Below are 16,780 nucleotides of genomic sequence, written 5' to 3'. Positions count from 1 at the left end.
AGCAGCTACTATATTTAAGTGTGCCGTGTGTAAATTGTAAACAAATAAACTTTGAATTTTCTACTTTGATTTCTGTACACTTCTAACTTGTTCCTTAACTGACTGTCTTATATAACACCGATTTCTTAATCTAACCTAAAAATAAAAAGAGTTTAAAAAGGAGTTTTTTTAATTTGCAACTTTAAACAAAAACGTAATCAGTCGACCACATCTGCCATCCTACTTGACTACAAGTACAACTCAATGCTCCTCCAGTTCTTAGATGCTGACGTCAGGCATCTCCCAAGACGCTCAATATTTTATTAACCTCTTTCCGAGCTCAATTGGGAAATCCTCAAGATTACCACCTTTTCAGCGCCCCTTATTATTCCAAGGGAGACGTGCCATCGATATAAAATGCGGTTTCAATTCAATGTCCATGGGGGGCTTAATACTAGATATTTAAATATTAGTGCTGTTTCATGAATTGGAGGGGACGATGGGGCAGGACTGGTGCATTCGAAAGAAAAGAAAACGAACTGGAACCACGTGCTGTCCCTGCGGACCAGGACTTAGAGTTCATCCCTCACGGTAAAATTTTATATTACCTCTATTCTATTATGCCATTAGTTTGCTCGGTATTTTATAGCTCCGAAGAGGGTGAGATTTTAAATTTGCAAACTTGTTAACGCGTATGCTATATAGCGTGAAGTATATTCGTGACTTCCTGTTTGATGTAAAAATAGCAGCTAAACTGGATACAAGGCGCAACTGGCATTTGCATAGAACGTTTCGTGCATGATTATTTTTTGCATGGTGGCTGATAATGACATTAGCATAATTTCTTTAGCTAAGTTTTAATTAAGCGAGGCTTTGCATTGACGTCAGATTTTGCAAGAAGAACTTTTGGGGCAAAAACTTTCGCTACGTTGAGATAGGTCAGAAAATGGCGTATGTGTAGCTATCGAACGTGACGTAATGACAGCGGAGTATGCGTCAATTTTGCCGAGACCGAATTTGCGAAACAGAATTTAGGCGTTTCTTTTTGTTATGCAAATTAATTCATTGTGGACGGAAATGCGCACTTTTTCCGAGCTTACTCAATTGTTGATTTTGTTTTGTGTACACTAGAGCAGCGAAAGGGGGTCAGTGAGGTATCAGAAGCCGCTAACGAATACGATATTGCTCAATCTGACTTTAGGGGTTATTTCCCCCGTTTAGGTACCAGGTTCCACTCATCTACAAACGAGGGTAGGTAAGGACTGAAAAGACTACAGTTCTGCGCATCGGGTGGTAGTCATGGCGGCTGCGACACGGCACGCTGCAGGACGAGCGGTATTCCTGCAGGATTTTTATGTTGCGTATTGCAAATGATTATTTTTTTAATTATTAGTGCGATTGTACACAGACGTTAGCTTTTAGTAGTGTCCTCGATGTTTGCGTTTTCTACTCGCCGGTACTTCCTAACCTACACAGTGTTTTTAAATGTTAAAATGTGACATTTAGTGTAGTTTGCATTCGTTTACCCTTCATCGTTTTGCTTGAAAAACTTGTTCTCGTTCGTATTTTTATACCAATTCGTAACTTTTTCATGAAAAATCAATCGCCAAAAACAGACCTATAATTCCGAAGCAATGACACTCATTTATCATAGAGGGCTGACAATAATAATTACATGAAAGATCAACCTGATTGATTGCAGTAAGTGGATTAAACAACCCGTTTTGATGTGGACTTTCAAATGCGTTTAACCGCGGAATAGATTCTTTAATTCTGCTTCTTAAGCCAAGATGGCGCGTGAATAATTTGTAAACAACATGGATTGTGAATAACTAATTTATTTCTCATGGGGCAGGCACCTCGGCAATGGGCGCAAATCTCCAGTCCCTACAGACCAGATCGATATAGCCTAATAACGCCTGCACTCATCAATTCTTACCAGCTGCACTGGGAGAGGTCATTAACCGATTAACGAAAATGGTAACACTATAAGTATGCTGACGATTTTATTCTTGCTATGGTCCCTTGTACGCGGTTTAAGAAACACACAGCCTCTTTCCTCAACATCTGCCCCCTCTCCTGAGCCACCGACTCCAACGCCGTCACCCTCGCCCACGCCATCTCCCGAAATAGCCATCGGATCCCAATCGCCTTCTCCCGAACCCGAACCTCCCAGCGACGAAGTCTCGACGTTCACCAAGACGACTGAGAGCCGTCCATCGTTCGTCTCGTCGAGATACTCGGCCTGCGTATCGCGCGAGTCCTCAATCGACATCGGTAGCGAGAGTCGCCCGTCGATCACGAGCATATCATCCTACTCGACCTCCTCGAGACGCTACGAGATCATGGGCCAAAGATCCATAGACTCGCGGGCTAGCGTGACCAGCCTCTGGTCGTCAGACACCTCCCGAAGAGACTCGGAGGCGATACCCGAGCACGAGATTGACTCGGCCGGATCGTCGTACACTTCGGTTCCCTCCTCAGACGGTTCGCGAAGATACTCGGAGAGCCGTAGAAGACGATCGTCAACTAGAAATTCGCAAATTAGACGCTACACGAGACGCTACCCGCTAATTGGTGATAGACGAAGAACTACCGGAAGGTTTGTTCAAACTAATTTTTGTACACAGCAAGAACTACCGCCCGTAATTGGTTTACTTAAAACTTCAAAGCGTAGATTTAATCCAATTAATATCTCGTACGAACACCATAAAAGTTTATAGTTTACTAGAAACACATTTCAGTTCCATGCTTTTAGCCATTTAAATTTAATTTCGTATACACATAAAGCCTTTATGCTTTTACGCGCGCATGAATTCCATTCTTATTTCGGGTCGGGAAACCCCCTTTTAGTCGCTGATGTGTCATTTGTGTTATGTAAATTTAATTATTTACGGCAAATCGCTGTTTGCTTTGACTGTTTACGACAGAACAATCAAATCGCGTTTAAATACCTGTTGACGTGCAAATACTTTTTATGATTGTGATATGGTGGTTTCCCCCACGCAAATTGATGGAATAATCCGCCCCAGATTTCGGTTCAATTGGCCCGACAAACAAAATTGCCATATCTCCTTTTGGACTAAAACATATCTTTTTCATTAGACAAGAGAAATTGCTGTTTACGGTCATTGAAAACCGCTTGGGAATTTTCGCGGTGGCACAATGGAAATTAAAATATAATTGCTTCGCAAAAATTTCATAAAACTTTTGACTTTAATCTGACAACCGCGGGTAGGCGTAGGTACATTTCAGGCAAGGCGTCGAAAACATCGATTCGAGCTGTTAAATTTGAAAAAGAAAGAGGCCGTCGATATTATGGCGCGTTAGCGGCGGAACCTCGGAAGCGGAAATACAATTAATTTGCGTCGAGATGGAAATTAAAATGTCAAATATACTCAAGATTTTGTTTGTTCATCGAGAGCTGTCATTAGTTAAAAGCTTTCTATTTGCGTGCTCCAAATGTACTTAGATACGCTTACTTTTTTTTATTTGTTAGTCCTAAACTTAGATTGGAATTTTCCACTAAACGTTTCCATTTCATCCGAAATCAATTTATTTGGGTATTAGGATCGGGTGATCGCTGTTCGGTAAGTTTTATTGACAGGTGATTGCTCCACGTTTGTATCAACGAGGGTCTTCATGACAATTAACTTTCACTTACGTCCAAAAAATTTGGAGAAATCATCAATTCGGCTGTATTCCAGCACATAAGTAGCTACACAAAATTTAAATTTCGAAAGCAACAATTGGGTGTAACTTCATAAACCTAACATTTCTCCTCCCCCACCGCCATCCCACTCTTCAGCTTCTTTTGTTCTCTCCAGATGTTTTTCGTGCTCAGATTCAGCGACCAATCTACAACTGTCTTCGGCCATTCATTTAGGCGCATGTAGCAGTAACATAAAAACACTCGTTGACAGCATCAGGAAAATTCAATTCTAATTACACTGAACTCAATTACTCGAGGTGGTTTATCGAACTAAAATACAAAATTCCTACTTCCGCTACAGTGTCTCCTCTCCAACAACAAAATTTCGCGCAAAAAAAATGCACCTGTATGCTCTGTTATCAGTAATAAACACGCCTGGGACTCGATAATCAATTAACTCTCACGACAATAACGTCCTTATCGTAACCGAGCAGATAACACTTAAATGCACTCGACCAGATGTTCCTTAATTTTAGATAACATAATTTTCACATTTTATAATTTATATAAACAAATTTACACGAATGATAAAATTCAAACAATTCTAAAATGGAAAAACAGCCAATAAAATAAATTCCAACGAAATAAACCAATTCCGTGCTTATTCGTAATGAAATTCGCACATACAGGATGGCCCGTTATTATCTTCGATATTATTTCAGCCTCAATAATGCCCACCTGACGTTATTATAGGTCCGTGAAGTTAACACGGCCATTAAAAGCACTAACTACGGTACATAATAACATAGTTAATACTTTGTGAGTGCCTATTAGTGCTTTATAAAGTGCATCAGCACGACCGTCCATTTCTGAAAAAATGACCCCCTGACTAAATCTATCTACGAAGAAGTGTCAAGAGGTCGTAATTTTATAATCTGAGAATGGCAAAGAATTTGTGAACAAAATTAACAGTTTAGTTGATACATGGCCGAACTTCCAAATGGAGTATGGCAAACCACGCGGCACACTCAACGTCGAGGTACTATCGAGAGAGCCACCCGGGATATAGAGAACATAATAACCACCAGGATGCAATACTACAACAAATCAAATCAAAATGGAGATAAGCGCATTTCATAGTGAGATAAAAGACCTCAGTATGAGGTAATGTTCGATTGCTCTCCAAGACATTGTTTATCTATTGCAAATGTAAAAACAGAAGGAGATCTTCACTGCAACATTGGATCAAATTCAGAAAAATTTCGTGCAAATCGCTCCGTAAATAAGAAAGTTGGTTTTTCGCATGCACAGTACGATTTTTAAAAAGTGCATTTTATTTGCTTTTGTTAAAAAAACCTATCACCAAAATTTCCAGCAACAAGAAAACGAAACTAGAAATTCTATTGAAAACGAAGCAAACTAAATTTATCTAGTGCTGAAAAGTGCCTAAAAAAGCAAGCTGGTAGAATGAAAAGACGTCAGATTCATTCCCCGGTAGAAAAAGGAACATCACAGTTTGGACCGCGGAAGAGCGGATTTCCAATCTATTCTTGGCGTGGAGGTTATCGAGCTATTGGAACACGAAATGGTAAAAGGGCAAATAGCATTATACAGCTCTCAATTCAGTAAATGTCCAAGAAAATTAAGTCCTTACTGGATAAAACAATAGCTCCAAGAACTATTGCAACTTCACAATCACGTGGTAGTGGACAAGGATTTTTCAAATGCTTTTACAACACTAAATGCATAATCAAGAAGTGCGTGTGGAAGAAGAAAAATTTGCTCTGAAACTCAGAATCGCAAATCTTGACCTTGATGTAATAAATGATAAACATTTTCTAGCATTGTATGTATACTCGTATCATAAAGGTTTTGCTTTTTTAGTTTTTATTAGGTACCTAGTAGACAGTTTAATTTAGTCTAACAGTAACACTATTCATGATTAAGACAGTAAGAATGAGAAGAAATACCCTTTAATGACGTATCCCATGACCCGTATTGCCATTCAAAATGGCGACTGTACTCAAGAATCATGTGTAAAAAAGTTTGTTTAACCCCAAAATATGTGAAATAATTTCAAATGGAAGCGTTCTAATTTTCATGTCTATATCTCAAACAGTTTAAGGGCGACCTTTGGTTCCATTTTTAATAGCGACGTCTTTTTCTTGGTGCCACTGGTATTTAAACACGAATCCCCCTTTACATGTCAAATCAAACACGATAGCAACGAAAACTGGCCAATAAACGGCGTATCACATCGAGTAATGAGATAAGTTAAGTTTAAATTAATCAATTTCTAACAAAAATACAATTTTTTACAATGGTTAAAATGAACGCGTTTTCTCCTAAATAATTCTCTTATCTCTCGCAAATAAAATAAAAAAGCTAATAAATTGAACCGAACTGTCAATTATAATATTTCCAGGGCACGTCCTTCATCTGCTACAATGAAAATCTCGATAAGACTTTCATTAAATCTTTTGGGACTCTCAGTAGCCTACACGACCTTTTCACAATTTATTTACACAACTGACAACCCTGGGTACTAACAGAAAAATTTATCATGAAAATTCATATATGCCGAGTCGTATTTTGGGCTCGATTAAACACACAGCTGAACATTTACACACGACATAAATTTATTCAATGAAAATCAATCAATAATAAAAGTAAGTAAGTAACTTTTGATTAATGTCAATCTGTCAGTGATGACAGGAGTCATTACAGACATTTGGAAATGTCAAAAATGCGGCCGGTAAAGTGACAGGTGCGGCCAGTAAAGTGACAAGCGGCAGGAAACGTAGTCTGCTCTGGCTCTGTCATGGAAACTAAAATTTCTTGACAGAAAGTAGGCATGAAAATGAAGGTTTCAGGACGATTTTGGGTAAAAAAAAGAAAGGCACCCAAGACCTGCAAACAATACACTACGCACATGCGATCGATTGAAACAAATTAGTTGATAAAATATTATAATTACCTTAAAAAGTTTATAATTCCGAATTCCGGTCCTATCTACGATTTACTTTCACAAATGCACAACAAAAACACTCACAAAACTGATGCCGCCCACGTCTCTTTTTATGCTTTTCAATGTCTCGTTCATTGACCGAACTGAAGTGGACTTCTTGTAATAATCATTTAATATGGCTCTTTGCTGATGGATGTTACAACTTAATGATCACTTGAATAACCTTATAGAAAAACTTCACAGTGCGTTTAGTGCCCGATCGACAAAACACTCAAACTACGCCTCTGAATACAAGAACATACATACAACACTCGGGTTTAGCACGAACTGGACTATCCACTGTTATACTGATAATTGACCAAAATTCTTAAACCATCAACTGAACTAACTTCTTACCTACATCAAGTTTTTAACATCCACCAAGACTGTCTTTAACAGAACAAAGACCCCCGTCTACTACGCCTTTTTAAAACATTCCTCCCTTACTTTAAACTTTCCGATCCATTTCCTTGCTTATTGATCACATTAACTAATCTGGTCCACTAAAAACACCGGCTGGCTCCTCCTCTCGTATAACTTGAATATAAGTCTTCGATAAACGAACACCTGTGTTTGCTTCGGCGAACACCTGTTGAAATAACTTATCGAGCAATAACGAACTCTAAAAAATATTTTTCGCAATTACTTCCAGATGCCCCTAATCTTTGTTAACGTAAAATAAATGAATTAAAAAAAAACAAAGTTGAACAAAAACTGTTAAAACTACGAACATGCACGTACAAATAGTTTAGTATTCAATTACACTTTATTTCATACATATCAGTTGAGTAGTTTTTTTAAATAAACTTTTCTAGTACCATAATGGTGGATTTATTTATATAATGATCAACCTAGTTTTTATTTTGATATTCTATGGTTATTTAATAATCTGTAATTGTCCTTTTTGCATTTCCATGTAGTGTCCACAACTTAAAAGAATATTGAAGATATTACCATACCGAAACAATTTGAAAAGAATACAATATCTTACCGTAGAATATCAGTGCACGCCTGAGAATTCCTATAAACTGAGGTGAAATGCATCAGTCGTAGAAGAACGCACTTTAAAATGTTGAAATATTATTAATAGGATTTATTTCTATTCTAAATAAAGACAGAATTGTACCGCTTAGCCAATTTTTAATTAAATAAAAATTCCACATGCCTCCTACAGTTACCCGCACTTGAACCACTTACAACTTCGTAGCAGAAGTTCGCAATTATTCAAACAACTCCAATTACAAAGTTTGTCTGAGATTTTTCGGAGCTCTTGGCAAGAGAAACTTTCGTCCATATATACGGTTGTTAATAATTTCTAATCATTCTAATGATTTACTGTTTGACTTTTTTAGTTGCCTATCTCTCTTGTAATGGTATTTTTATTGAAACTACATATAAGTGCATTAAGGATAGGAACATTGTTTGATCAAATTTAAAGGAATAATTAAAATTTGCGAATTATTCTGGTTCAATTATTCGCAGAATTTTTCCAATTATCTAAATGAGCAGGTAAGAACATTCGTTTATTTTATTGGCCACTATACATTTACAAAAAAAACGATGCCTGTACCTGGATTCGAACCAGGGATCATCAGTGGCGCAACCGAGCACTACATTGCCGCAAACGAGACGTACTGGCACTCATACAGAAGATACCACAATTCATCCCTGCGTGGTCCTTCTATAGACTTTATTTACTAGTTTTGTCACGCGAGATAAGATGTGTCCTGCAAGTGAATTAAGAGTGTACATGTACACCTTAGACATATTACTTCCGCGATAATTAATATAAATAATAGAAAGTTTTACCTTGGAATTTAATCCAAATTAATATTTACTGATTGGTCGACGGTACATCCAATGCCTTTTTTTGGGGACGCGCCATGTCAGGAGAATATGCAACAAACCGTGACACCTGCACAGGAAAATTATAATTCGGTACCTCCGTGTTGCATTACTACAAGATTTGTGCATTTGTTCAAGAACAAACAAATTACTAGCAACTTAAGAACAAAACGCGGCTGATTAAAGACCTACCTCTGCTAGAGCGGTAACTATATATCGTTGATATGTAAATATTCGCTGACTGACCGGATGCTGTGATAGATCTTATGAATAATCCGAAATGGAAGTAAAGGTGGGGGTCAAGCTCGATGCAGGACGTGGTTGGTGCACCTGGTGCAGATTTCTAACATTCGCCTAGCTCGTATTCCACGTTTTTCTGATTCCTGTTTTCGTGTGTGTTTCTCATGGAATTCTTCTTCTTGTTCTCGGTGATTCTCATTTTTCAAAAATCTTCCCCTACATTACTTCTATTTGATCCATACACATTTTATTGTGGTCGTCTATATTCCCTACGTTAATATTATTCTTGCCAAATCTTGACTGTTTCTTCTACCATGGAAATTCGCTTCCTGAATTCTCCCTAATTCACAATGTGCTGACCAAAACTGTGCCACAAAATTCTTTTTGCAACTATTTCCATCCGTTACTTCGTAAATGCATCCTCGATTTTGCGTTACTTCCTATTAGTTCCAAAGTCTTGGATATCTTTTATTGGGCTGTTAACCCAACATTTTTCCCTTAATTTTCTACAACTTCTCCAAACTTCTTTGGCCGTTGTTACAATTCATGATCATTTCCTTCACTTCTTCCTTGATTTTTCTTTAGTATTTTTTACTTTTTAGAGTATATCTCCTGATGATGATTATTCATCCATCACCGTTTGGATTGTCGAGATACGGTACAAAATTTATTTTAAATGAAACCAAAAACAATGAAAATATTAAATATATAAGGTACCTACTGTAAAAGTAAACTATTCGCACACAAAACAATGCTCATATCAAATAAAGAACGAATCTAATACTTCACTATGCTAAATGAAAAGAAAGATCTAAGAAAAAATCCATAACTTCACTAAACAAGGCAACTAAACCCAAGCGGTTGATCTGAAATGTTCTTACAATAATTACAATGGGATCATTCTCTAGGTTAAATAAAAGCATGATAGTCTTTACGTATAATTATTAATTGTCATTGTTAAAATAAACTTACCCCAAACTTCTGCTGGCTTGCGTACTGTTTAGGTTTGTTTTGCCGTAGCGAGGGCGTTCGTTGGTGATGGGGTCGGTGTTCCTCCTCTGTGGGTGGTCGTAACAGTGCTCGTGATCTCTTCATTACTCTATCGCCAGCTTGGAACTGTGCATTGTTGGATCCGAAGTTGCGTTGCGATGTACCGTTCGTATTCTCTCGTTTCGGCCTTTTTCTTGATCGATGGCGGCCAGTGGTGTATCTTTCACGTACCATTTTCCTGACTTAGCAGGCTTGCAACCAACGCGGCACACACCCAACATAATTTCTAACGTGTCCTCAAACAATTCTGCTTATTTTTGCCCAGTTGGCCACCGTGGGAGCTTTCTGGTAAGCTTCGAAACAGTTTGCTGTATATTATTAGGGACTGCCAGCAAGTTGTCTCGTGGGGATTGGCGCGTACCGTGTAGTCCCGTTTAAAACGCGTTTATGCAGGTGTTGCAAGTACTTCCTGTTGGATCCTGTCCCGTGTTTATACCAGGCTGATGTCGTTATCGTTGGTTTTCGGAATTTTCTTCAACGATCCGCTAGACTGGTTACTTTGATCGGCGCAATCACCGAGTGTATGGCGACTTCGTCTCCTGGCGGCAGCATGCGGTTTATTAAAGCTTCGTCGACTTTTTCCGTCGATGTGTGGCGGGAATAGTCGTCAGATGCTTGTAGTCGTAATACCCATCGGGTAAGTTTGCTTTGCACGTTTTTGTTGCGTTCCCTCCACAGAAGTGGAGGATTGCTCGGTTATAATGTGAACCCCCTGTCGGTTGATGGCACTACTGACATTCTTGTTCATTGACGTAGTACCGCATCTGCGCTGTGCTGAGTTTGGCACTGGCGTTACTGAGGATGCTCCTGTCTTCGGGGCGGAGTACAGTCGCGATCCAGTTTCCGATCGCGTCGAATGAGATGGAAGAATCTGGTCGACTGAGTTGGAGTGATTGGCTGAAGACGGTTTTCAGCTGGTTGAAGGCCTGGTCAGTCGCCGTTGTCTAATGTATTGGGGTGAGTATGTATACAGGGCCGATCCTGGATCAGGTCAACGTCGCTCGCCCCCTAGTGGTGACCTTGGGAAGTAGGTCAAGGTCAAGTATCACGTAGCGATTGACCCAAGGGCATTGACCTCATTTTTGGGATGGCAAATAACAGTCTCAAGGTCGTCAACATTCGCAAGGTCACCCGATGTCATTGACCCCCATTTTTGTGGCGTCAAATTACATTTTCATGGTCATCTGAGGTCATTGACCCTATAAATTAAGGCCATTCGATGTCATTGGTCTCATTTTGTGGGGTCAATGACCCCGGATGTCCTTGAAAATGTAATTTCACACCGCAAAACTTGTGGCCAATGATCTTGGACGATCTTGAGAATTTATGGACCTCAGATGACTGAAAATGTAATTTGACAACACAAAAATGGGGTAAATGACCTCGGGTGGCCTTGCGAATTTGGATAACCTTGAGACTGTAATTTGACACCCCAAAAATGATGCCAATGCCCTTGAGGCAATCGCCACGTGGTACTTGACCTTGAACTACTTCCCAAGGTCACCACCAGAGGGTGAGCGACCTTGGCCTGGTCCAGGATCGGCCCTGTATACCTACTGAGGTGTACTTTGACAGCAAATAATCGAGTGGCGTTTGTAATTCCGCACGTTTATCCTAGGTAACTTCTTACCTTGGCCGCGAGGTGGGTTATTCGACGATACGGATAATTCCGTGATTTCCCGTCTGTCGCGATGGTATGGTATCCGTGGGGTTGTACAGATGTTCCAAGACGAGGTATAGATCATGTCGTGGTGCGCTTTCTAGGAGTCGACGATTAGGTCATACAGGTGCATTATCACAACCTTCCAGGCCTTTTGACCCATTAATTTCGCGCTTTCGGTGGTACAAAAAGCGGTGTGATATCTGGACTTTTCTTCGAGCGACCCTGCCTGTAGCAGATTTCTGATCTAGGGTGGACACTTTCGCTGTACACGGATCTCGGAGGTTTTTTGCGTTTAGTGGTAAATTGGTACTTTAACCCTTCGTGATCGCGTTGTGGGAACGCAATTCTCTGTTCTCCACCGAAGAATTCTGCGTCTAGTCTACTTCTACTTGCTGTCGTATATCTCTCGGATGCATTCTGTAAGGTCGGTGTAACTCGGAGAGAACGTTCCACCATCTGGCGGCTTCTCCTTTCAGTTGAACTGTGGCCGCCTTTATTATTTCCATCGGTTCGTTTGTGTGTGGGTGGTCGCCACTGAAGGTCGGTAGCAGCTCAGGTGTGGTGGTCGTTTGACTTTCTAAAGGGCGTCAAGCTGTATGGCACAGCCTGAATTGGATGTTATAAAAGCGATAGCTCGGTAGCCTGTTTGGTAATATGGGCTGCATACAAGCAAATGAATAAAAGATATTGGTGCCACTGGAATTTCGTAGCTGACTTGATGGATTCTCGTCGCTTCTTCTTCCAGAAGATGCGGAAGAAAATAAGTACCTACACGTGATTACTGGATGAACCGGTTTGTTTATTAACATCTGCGGCATTTACCATAAATTCGTGTTAACGTATCTTTAAAGATTAAGTAAAATAAAACAGAATGAATAATTACTATTTCTGTAATAGAAACTGAATACCATAAGTTAGCAAAAATATTAGTTGCAATAGCCACAGTTAGATCGAAATAATCACTCAGGCAACCTGTCTAGTCAAAACGGTAGTTACATTTTTACCGCAAAGAACTGAGACGTCAAAGATACTTACGTTACACTTCAGAAGTCCAATGAGCATCGGCCTAGGATTTAACTAAACGTAGGTATGTGACTTTCGAGTTGAAATCTTGAATAAGCACGCTGAGTTGCAAGACGTAAACGCTTTATGTGAATCCAGCGTTAGACGCCTTCGGTGAAGGCGTAGATAACGAAATTAAAAGACACAATAACTTAACACAAAAGCATTTGTATTCCGCTTATTGCAGTTATAAGATTAAAGAAATTAGTAGATAACACAAGGGAATAAGTTGCCTGTACGTAAGAGATCGGGGCTGGTAAGGTGTTTGCTGGTTGCGAGGCCTATTTTGCAACTCCTCCGTGGGTGGTCGATCTAGTAAATGCGTGAGATTCACCGTCTTGTGTCCTTGCAAAATTTATTAATGTCAATACCTGGAGGTTTTCCTTTTGGATAAGAATTTTCTCTCAGTGGTCTCATGTAGTGATCGATCTTTTTCACGCTACCAGCTCTATATAATGAGTAATGTATAATCGGAGTAAAGGAGACGTGGTTAATCTCGAAGTAGAACGTGGTTGGTTGAGCTGGTTTCCAATATTCGCTTTGTGATGATGTCCTCGAGGAAAAACGTATTGATTAAGACGACTTGTAATTCGAATAGCCTTCTTCATAAATTGACAAACGTCCAATTGTGGCGTCTGCCACCAACTGACATTGGTTGGACGTCTGCGACTTCTCACTTCCTACCGCTGCTGCATACAGGCAGAAATATAGGATGTTTTGCCAAAATCCCGTCGTGTTACGTGTATACAGGCGTCTCACGTATACGGCATGTTCTAAATACTTCTATCATCACCACCACTTCGTTGGCACTCGCGACAAAGAGTGTTGAACGAACTTGTCTGATCTCATACTAGCACCTTTAAATGAACCACTTATATAAGAAGGTGTACTTAACCTAAAATCAATATTACCGAAACCAGAAAATTTTGTCTTACTAGTCGAGCTCACGAAATCAATGACTTGAAAGTATGTATATTTGGAATAAGAACGCCCGCTTACAGCGGGGATTGCTCAAAGATATTTTCCCCGAGTTTACCAATTAGATTATCCCTTAAACAAAACAAAATTCGAAAACTAAATTAACGCGTCTGCTCTCTGAAAGCTTTTCGCTCTTTTAAATTGCGTTAAAATGTTTGCACGTTCATTGATTAATTAAACGTTTGGTTTTTTTTGCAATACTAGGTCACATTTGCAGTATTCAAATTAGTCGCACCTGGCTCTGATGTTGCCATATATATACGAGTAGTCGAGTATATATGGCGAAAATCTGTTGTGTTCGTTTCTGGACGTGGAAAATAACAGCTGGGTGTTGCACGTATAATGTAATTTTTGTTCCCGTCGCTCTTTTATTTGAGATTATTACAAGTTTGTCACCTTGAATAGGCGCCAGGGAATTGTTCGCGTGCCCCTTTTTCATACCGTTGTTATTATACCTCCCATCGCAAAAGAGATTATTATTGTTTACTTACACGATTAATCAGGGTAAAGTTCACGCAGGTGTGATGATGAAGAGCAGGTCTAACGTTGTCAACAATAACAAGGTACGCGTTTATAAACGTAATGATCAATCATCTTTACCTTCGTTTTACCTTTTTATACGCCAATGTATACATTTCCACTCAAATAAACCCCTTCTTGCACATCGCAAAATTTTACTGTCGTTAAATCATTCATTATTAGACACACACAAAATTTGATACATTTGACAGCCCAAAAGTACACTTTATTTACAATTAAATCTTCCTTATTACGGCACATCTATCGCAAAAATAGCAAATGGTAGACAAATTACGGCAAACTCGATAGCGGGAATGAACGCAGCAAATCACAAATTAATTAACGGTCTCTACGGGAAAGCAAATGCAGAAAAGCGAAACAATACCCCCCCTTATAATTAATGGAACAGGACGTAGCAAAAAGCTTACCTTGCAATAAAAAGGAGCGGTAGAAATTATTGTGCACGAATAAGCAAAAATTGTTGATACGGCGCGGTAAAGATAATGTAAACGCAAAAATTAAACAGCTCGGTACTTACAAACATGCAAAGACCTCACTCAACGTTTACTGCAACAGAATCATTTAGCGACGGTTAATTGCACTTACTCGATTGACCGGATTGAAATTTCCAAAGTCGGTAGTCTAGTAAAGCTCATTGTTAATTGGAATTTTTCAGATCGGCATAAAGGATAAGAATTGATATCAGAGTAAACCTGCATGGCCTTGCAATTTTAATACCCGTTTTAATTTACTATTGGCGCGTTGCCTTAAACGTAGGTACTCGTTTTCTCAAGTAACTCCACCGAAGGTAAGGTTAATTGAGTTCAACAAATATTTCGGGACTATAGTTCCTAAGTACTTGACCATAGGCCACCTTTACCAACGAGTATTCACTCAACGGTAAACTGCCCAAATCGCACAACGATTGCTCCTACGTCATAAAGGATCAGAACAGATTCTAGAAATGTACTGCGGTATGAATTAAATGAATATAACTGGCATAACGATGTTGTGACACTGAGTGCGATTAAATGAATAAGTGAGGAACATTGAACTCTATGTTGTCTATACAGTCCAATGGTCAGCAATGATCAACGGAAAACAGCGGACAGGACAAGGTATAATTCCGGTACTGGAACAAGTTTAGTTTAAACGGTTTTCGCAAGAAAGATCGTCAGACATTTGTTTATTTCGCTCTTTTATAGAAAGAGGAGACAGATAAGGAACAGTTATAAGAAAGTTGGTTGGGGGGGGGGAGGGATAAGTCTATTGTACAATGACTGTATGAAGATAGTGTGGTCAAAATGTTCCATGTCGGTCATGTTTTTTAGCATTGGAAATGCTTATGTTTTGTGTATGGGTATGAAGTTACCCGTTTCGCTAAGCAGAAAAGAAGACAAAGGTGTCGCGTCAAGTGTTGATTGTACCGTAGTCGGCCGCAATCGGTAGATTAAAGAAAAGTCGTGAATACTGTACTGTCGATACGGTACTTACTTAATAGTGCGCAATTGTTTTGTTAATTCCAATCTAAATTCTCGCACATCTCCTTTAATAGGATTACAAGCATGTAATAATGAGGTTATTCAGAAAGTATACGTTTGCGATACGAGCGAGCTTGTGATCGAGTGGAGGAAGTGATCCCGGATGAATATGGCTTATTTGTGTTTTACATATAGCGTTATACGGTTATCATTTCCAATGTTTCCGATGGTTCCGATTTTTTTCCAGTTTGAGGTGATTAAACCCAATTGTGTCCATCAAGATAAATGTATCACCTTAGTGTCCAGGTTAATTTCCACCAATCCGGTATAATTATATTATTATATAATTTTCTGAAAATCAGGATGACATCTAGCGGAGTAATTTTACAGTACATACTGCTGTGTGCAATGGCACTAGGTCACCCACAAAACATCTGCCCAGCTAGCTCAAAACAAATAAACAATTAACAACCCAAAAATCCACAATCGTAATTTGGCCTCAAACTGATACAAAACTGTTCAATTAAACACACAATCAATTATTATCCATTCATTAATAAACAATGAAAACCGCCGCAAATAAAGGCATACAGAGCCGAAACAAAGTTACAATGCGATCGATTCAAGCAGATTAAATAAAGTCGTAATTACCGTGATACTGTTAATAATCCAAAAACCAATCTTACACTACTATGTCCAGTCTAAAAACGCACAACTCACAACCACAATCAATTTTCCGATTTTCCGGCGTACATATTCACTTTCTTTAATCAGATTTATTTCCGACTTGGAACGAACAGTATTGTAATAGCTTCACTAAAACGTCTCACATTTAATTCACTTACATCCGATATTTCGATAAGCCCCCAACACGGCTCCCCAAATATCCCAACTTCATAATTAACGGGGGAAAAACACCACGGGGAAGGCGGCCTCGCCTCAGGTAAACGGTAGAATGCTTCCGCCGAGCAAGCCCACAGCGAAAAAAACCTCGTAAAAGCACTTGCTGTTCCATTTAACACACTTCCATGGTTTCATACGCACTGATTGGAAGCTGCCAGATCACAGATATCAAGGTTTTTAAATTGCAAATGGCCCCCCCTACGATTTTTAACAATTTTAAATTATCATTAAAAGCTTAAAATTGCAAAATTTAAATATTGGCAACATACGATCGGTGCACTAGATGATTATTTTGAACCGTTTAAACAGACATGTGTTGTGGTATCCTACCTTCGACTTCTTTCTTCGCAGCTCCCACATTGGTAGTGTCACTATATATAACCTTACCTTGTTGCTTTACT

General features: G+C 39.2%; 1 protein-coding gene across 5 annotated transcripts in view; it reads left to right on the top strand.

The window, feature by feature from the left end:
* LOC116176360 (cAMP-specific 3',5'-cyclic phosphodiesterase) overlaps positions 1 to 16,780 on the top strand; it is a 416,659-nt gene that overhangs the window by 180,265 nt on the left and 219,614 nt on the right. Inside the window, exon 1 of one of the 5 annotated variants that reach the window (XM_031494883.1) lies at positions 464 to 570. The exons of 2 other annotated variants lie outside the window; for them this stretch is intronic. In XM_031494883.1, the coding sequence (XP_031350743.1) occupies positions 479 to 570 (92 nt within the window). In that variant the 5' untranslated portion in view covers positions 464 to 478. Of the gene's footprint in view, positions 1 to 463; positions 571 to 1,879; positions 2,582 to 16,780 lie in introns of those variants that run through there. 2 more of the 5 variants (XM_031494881.1, XM_031494882.1) reach the window with 2 other exon arrangements.

The sequence above is a fragment of the Photinus pyralis genome, unplaced genomic scaffold, assembly GCF_008802855.1.
Source record: "Photinus pyralis isolate 1611_PpyrPB1 unplaced genomic scaffold, Ppyr1.3 Ppyr1.4_LG7, whole genome shotgun sequence".
Lineage (NCBI taxonomy): Eukaryota > Metazoa > Arthropoda > Insecta > Coleoptera > Lampyridae > Photinus > Photinus pyralis.
Note: the sequence above shows the minus strand (reverse complement) of the source record. Positions and strands in the feature narration are given on the sequence as shown.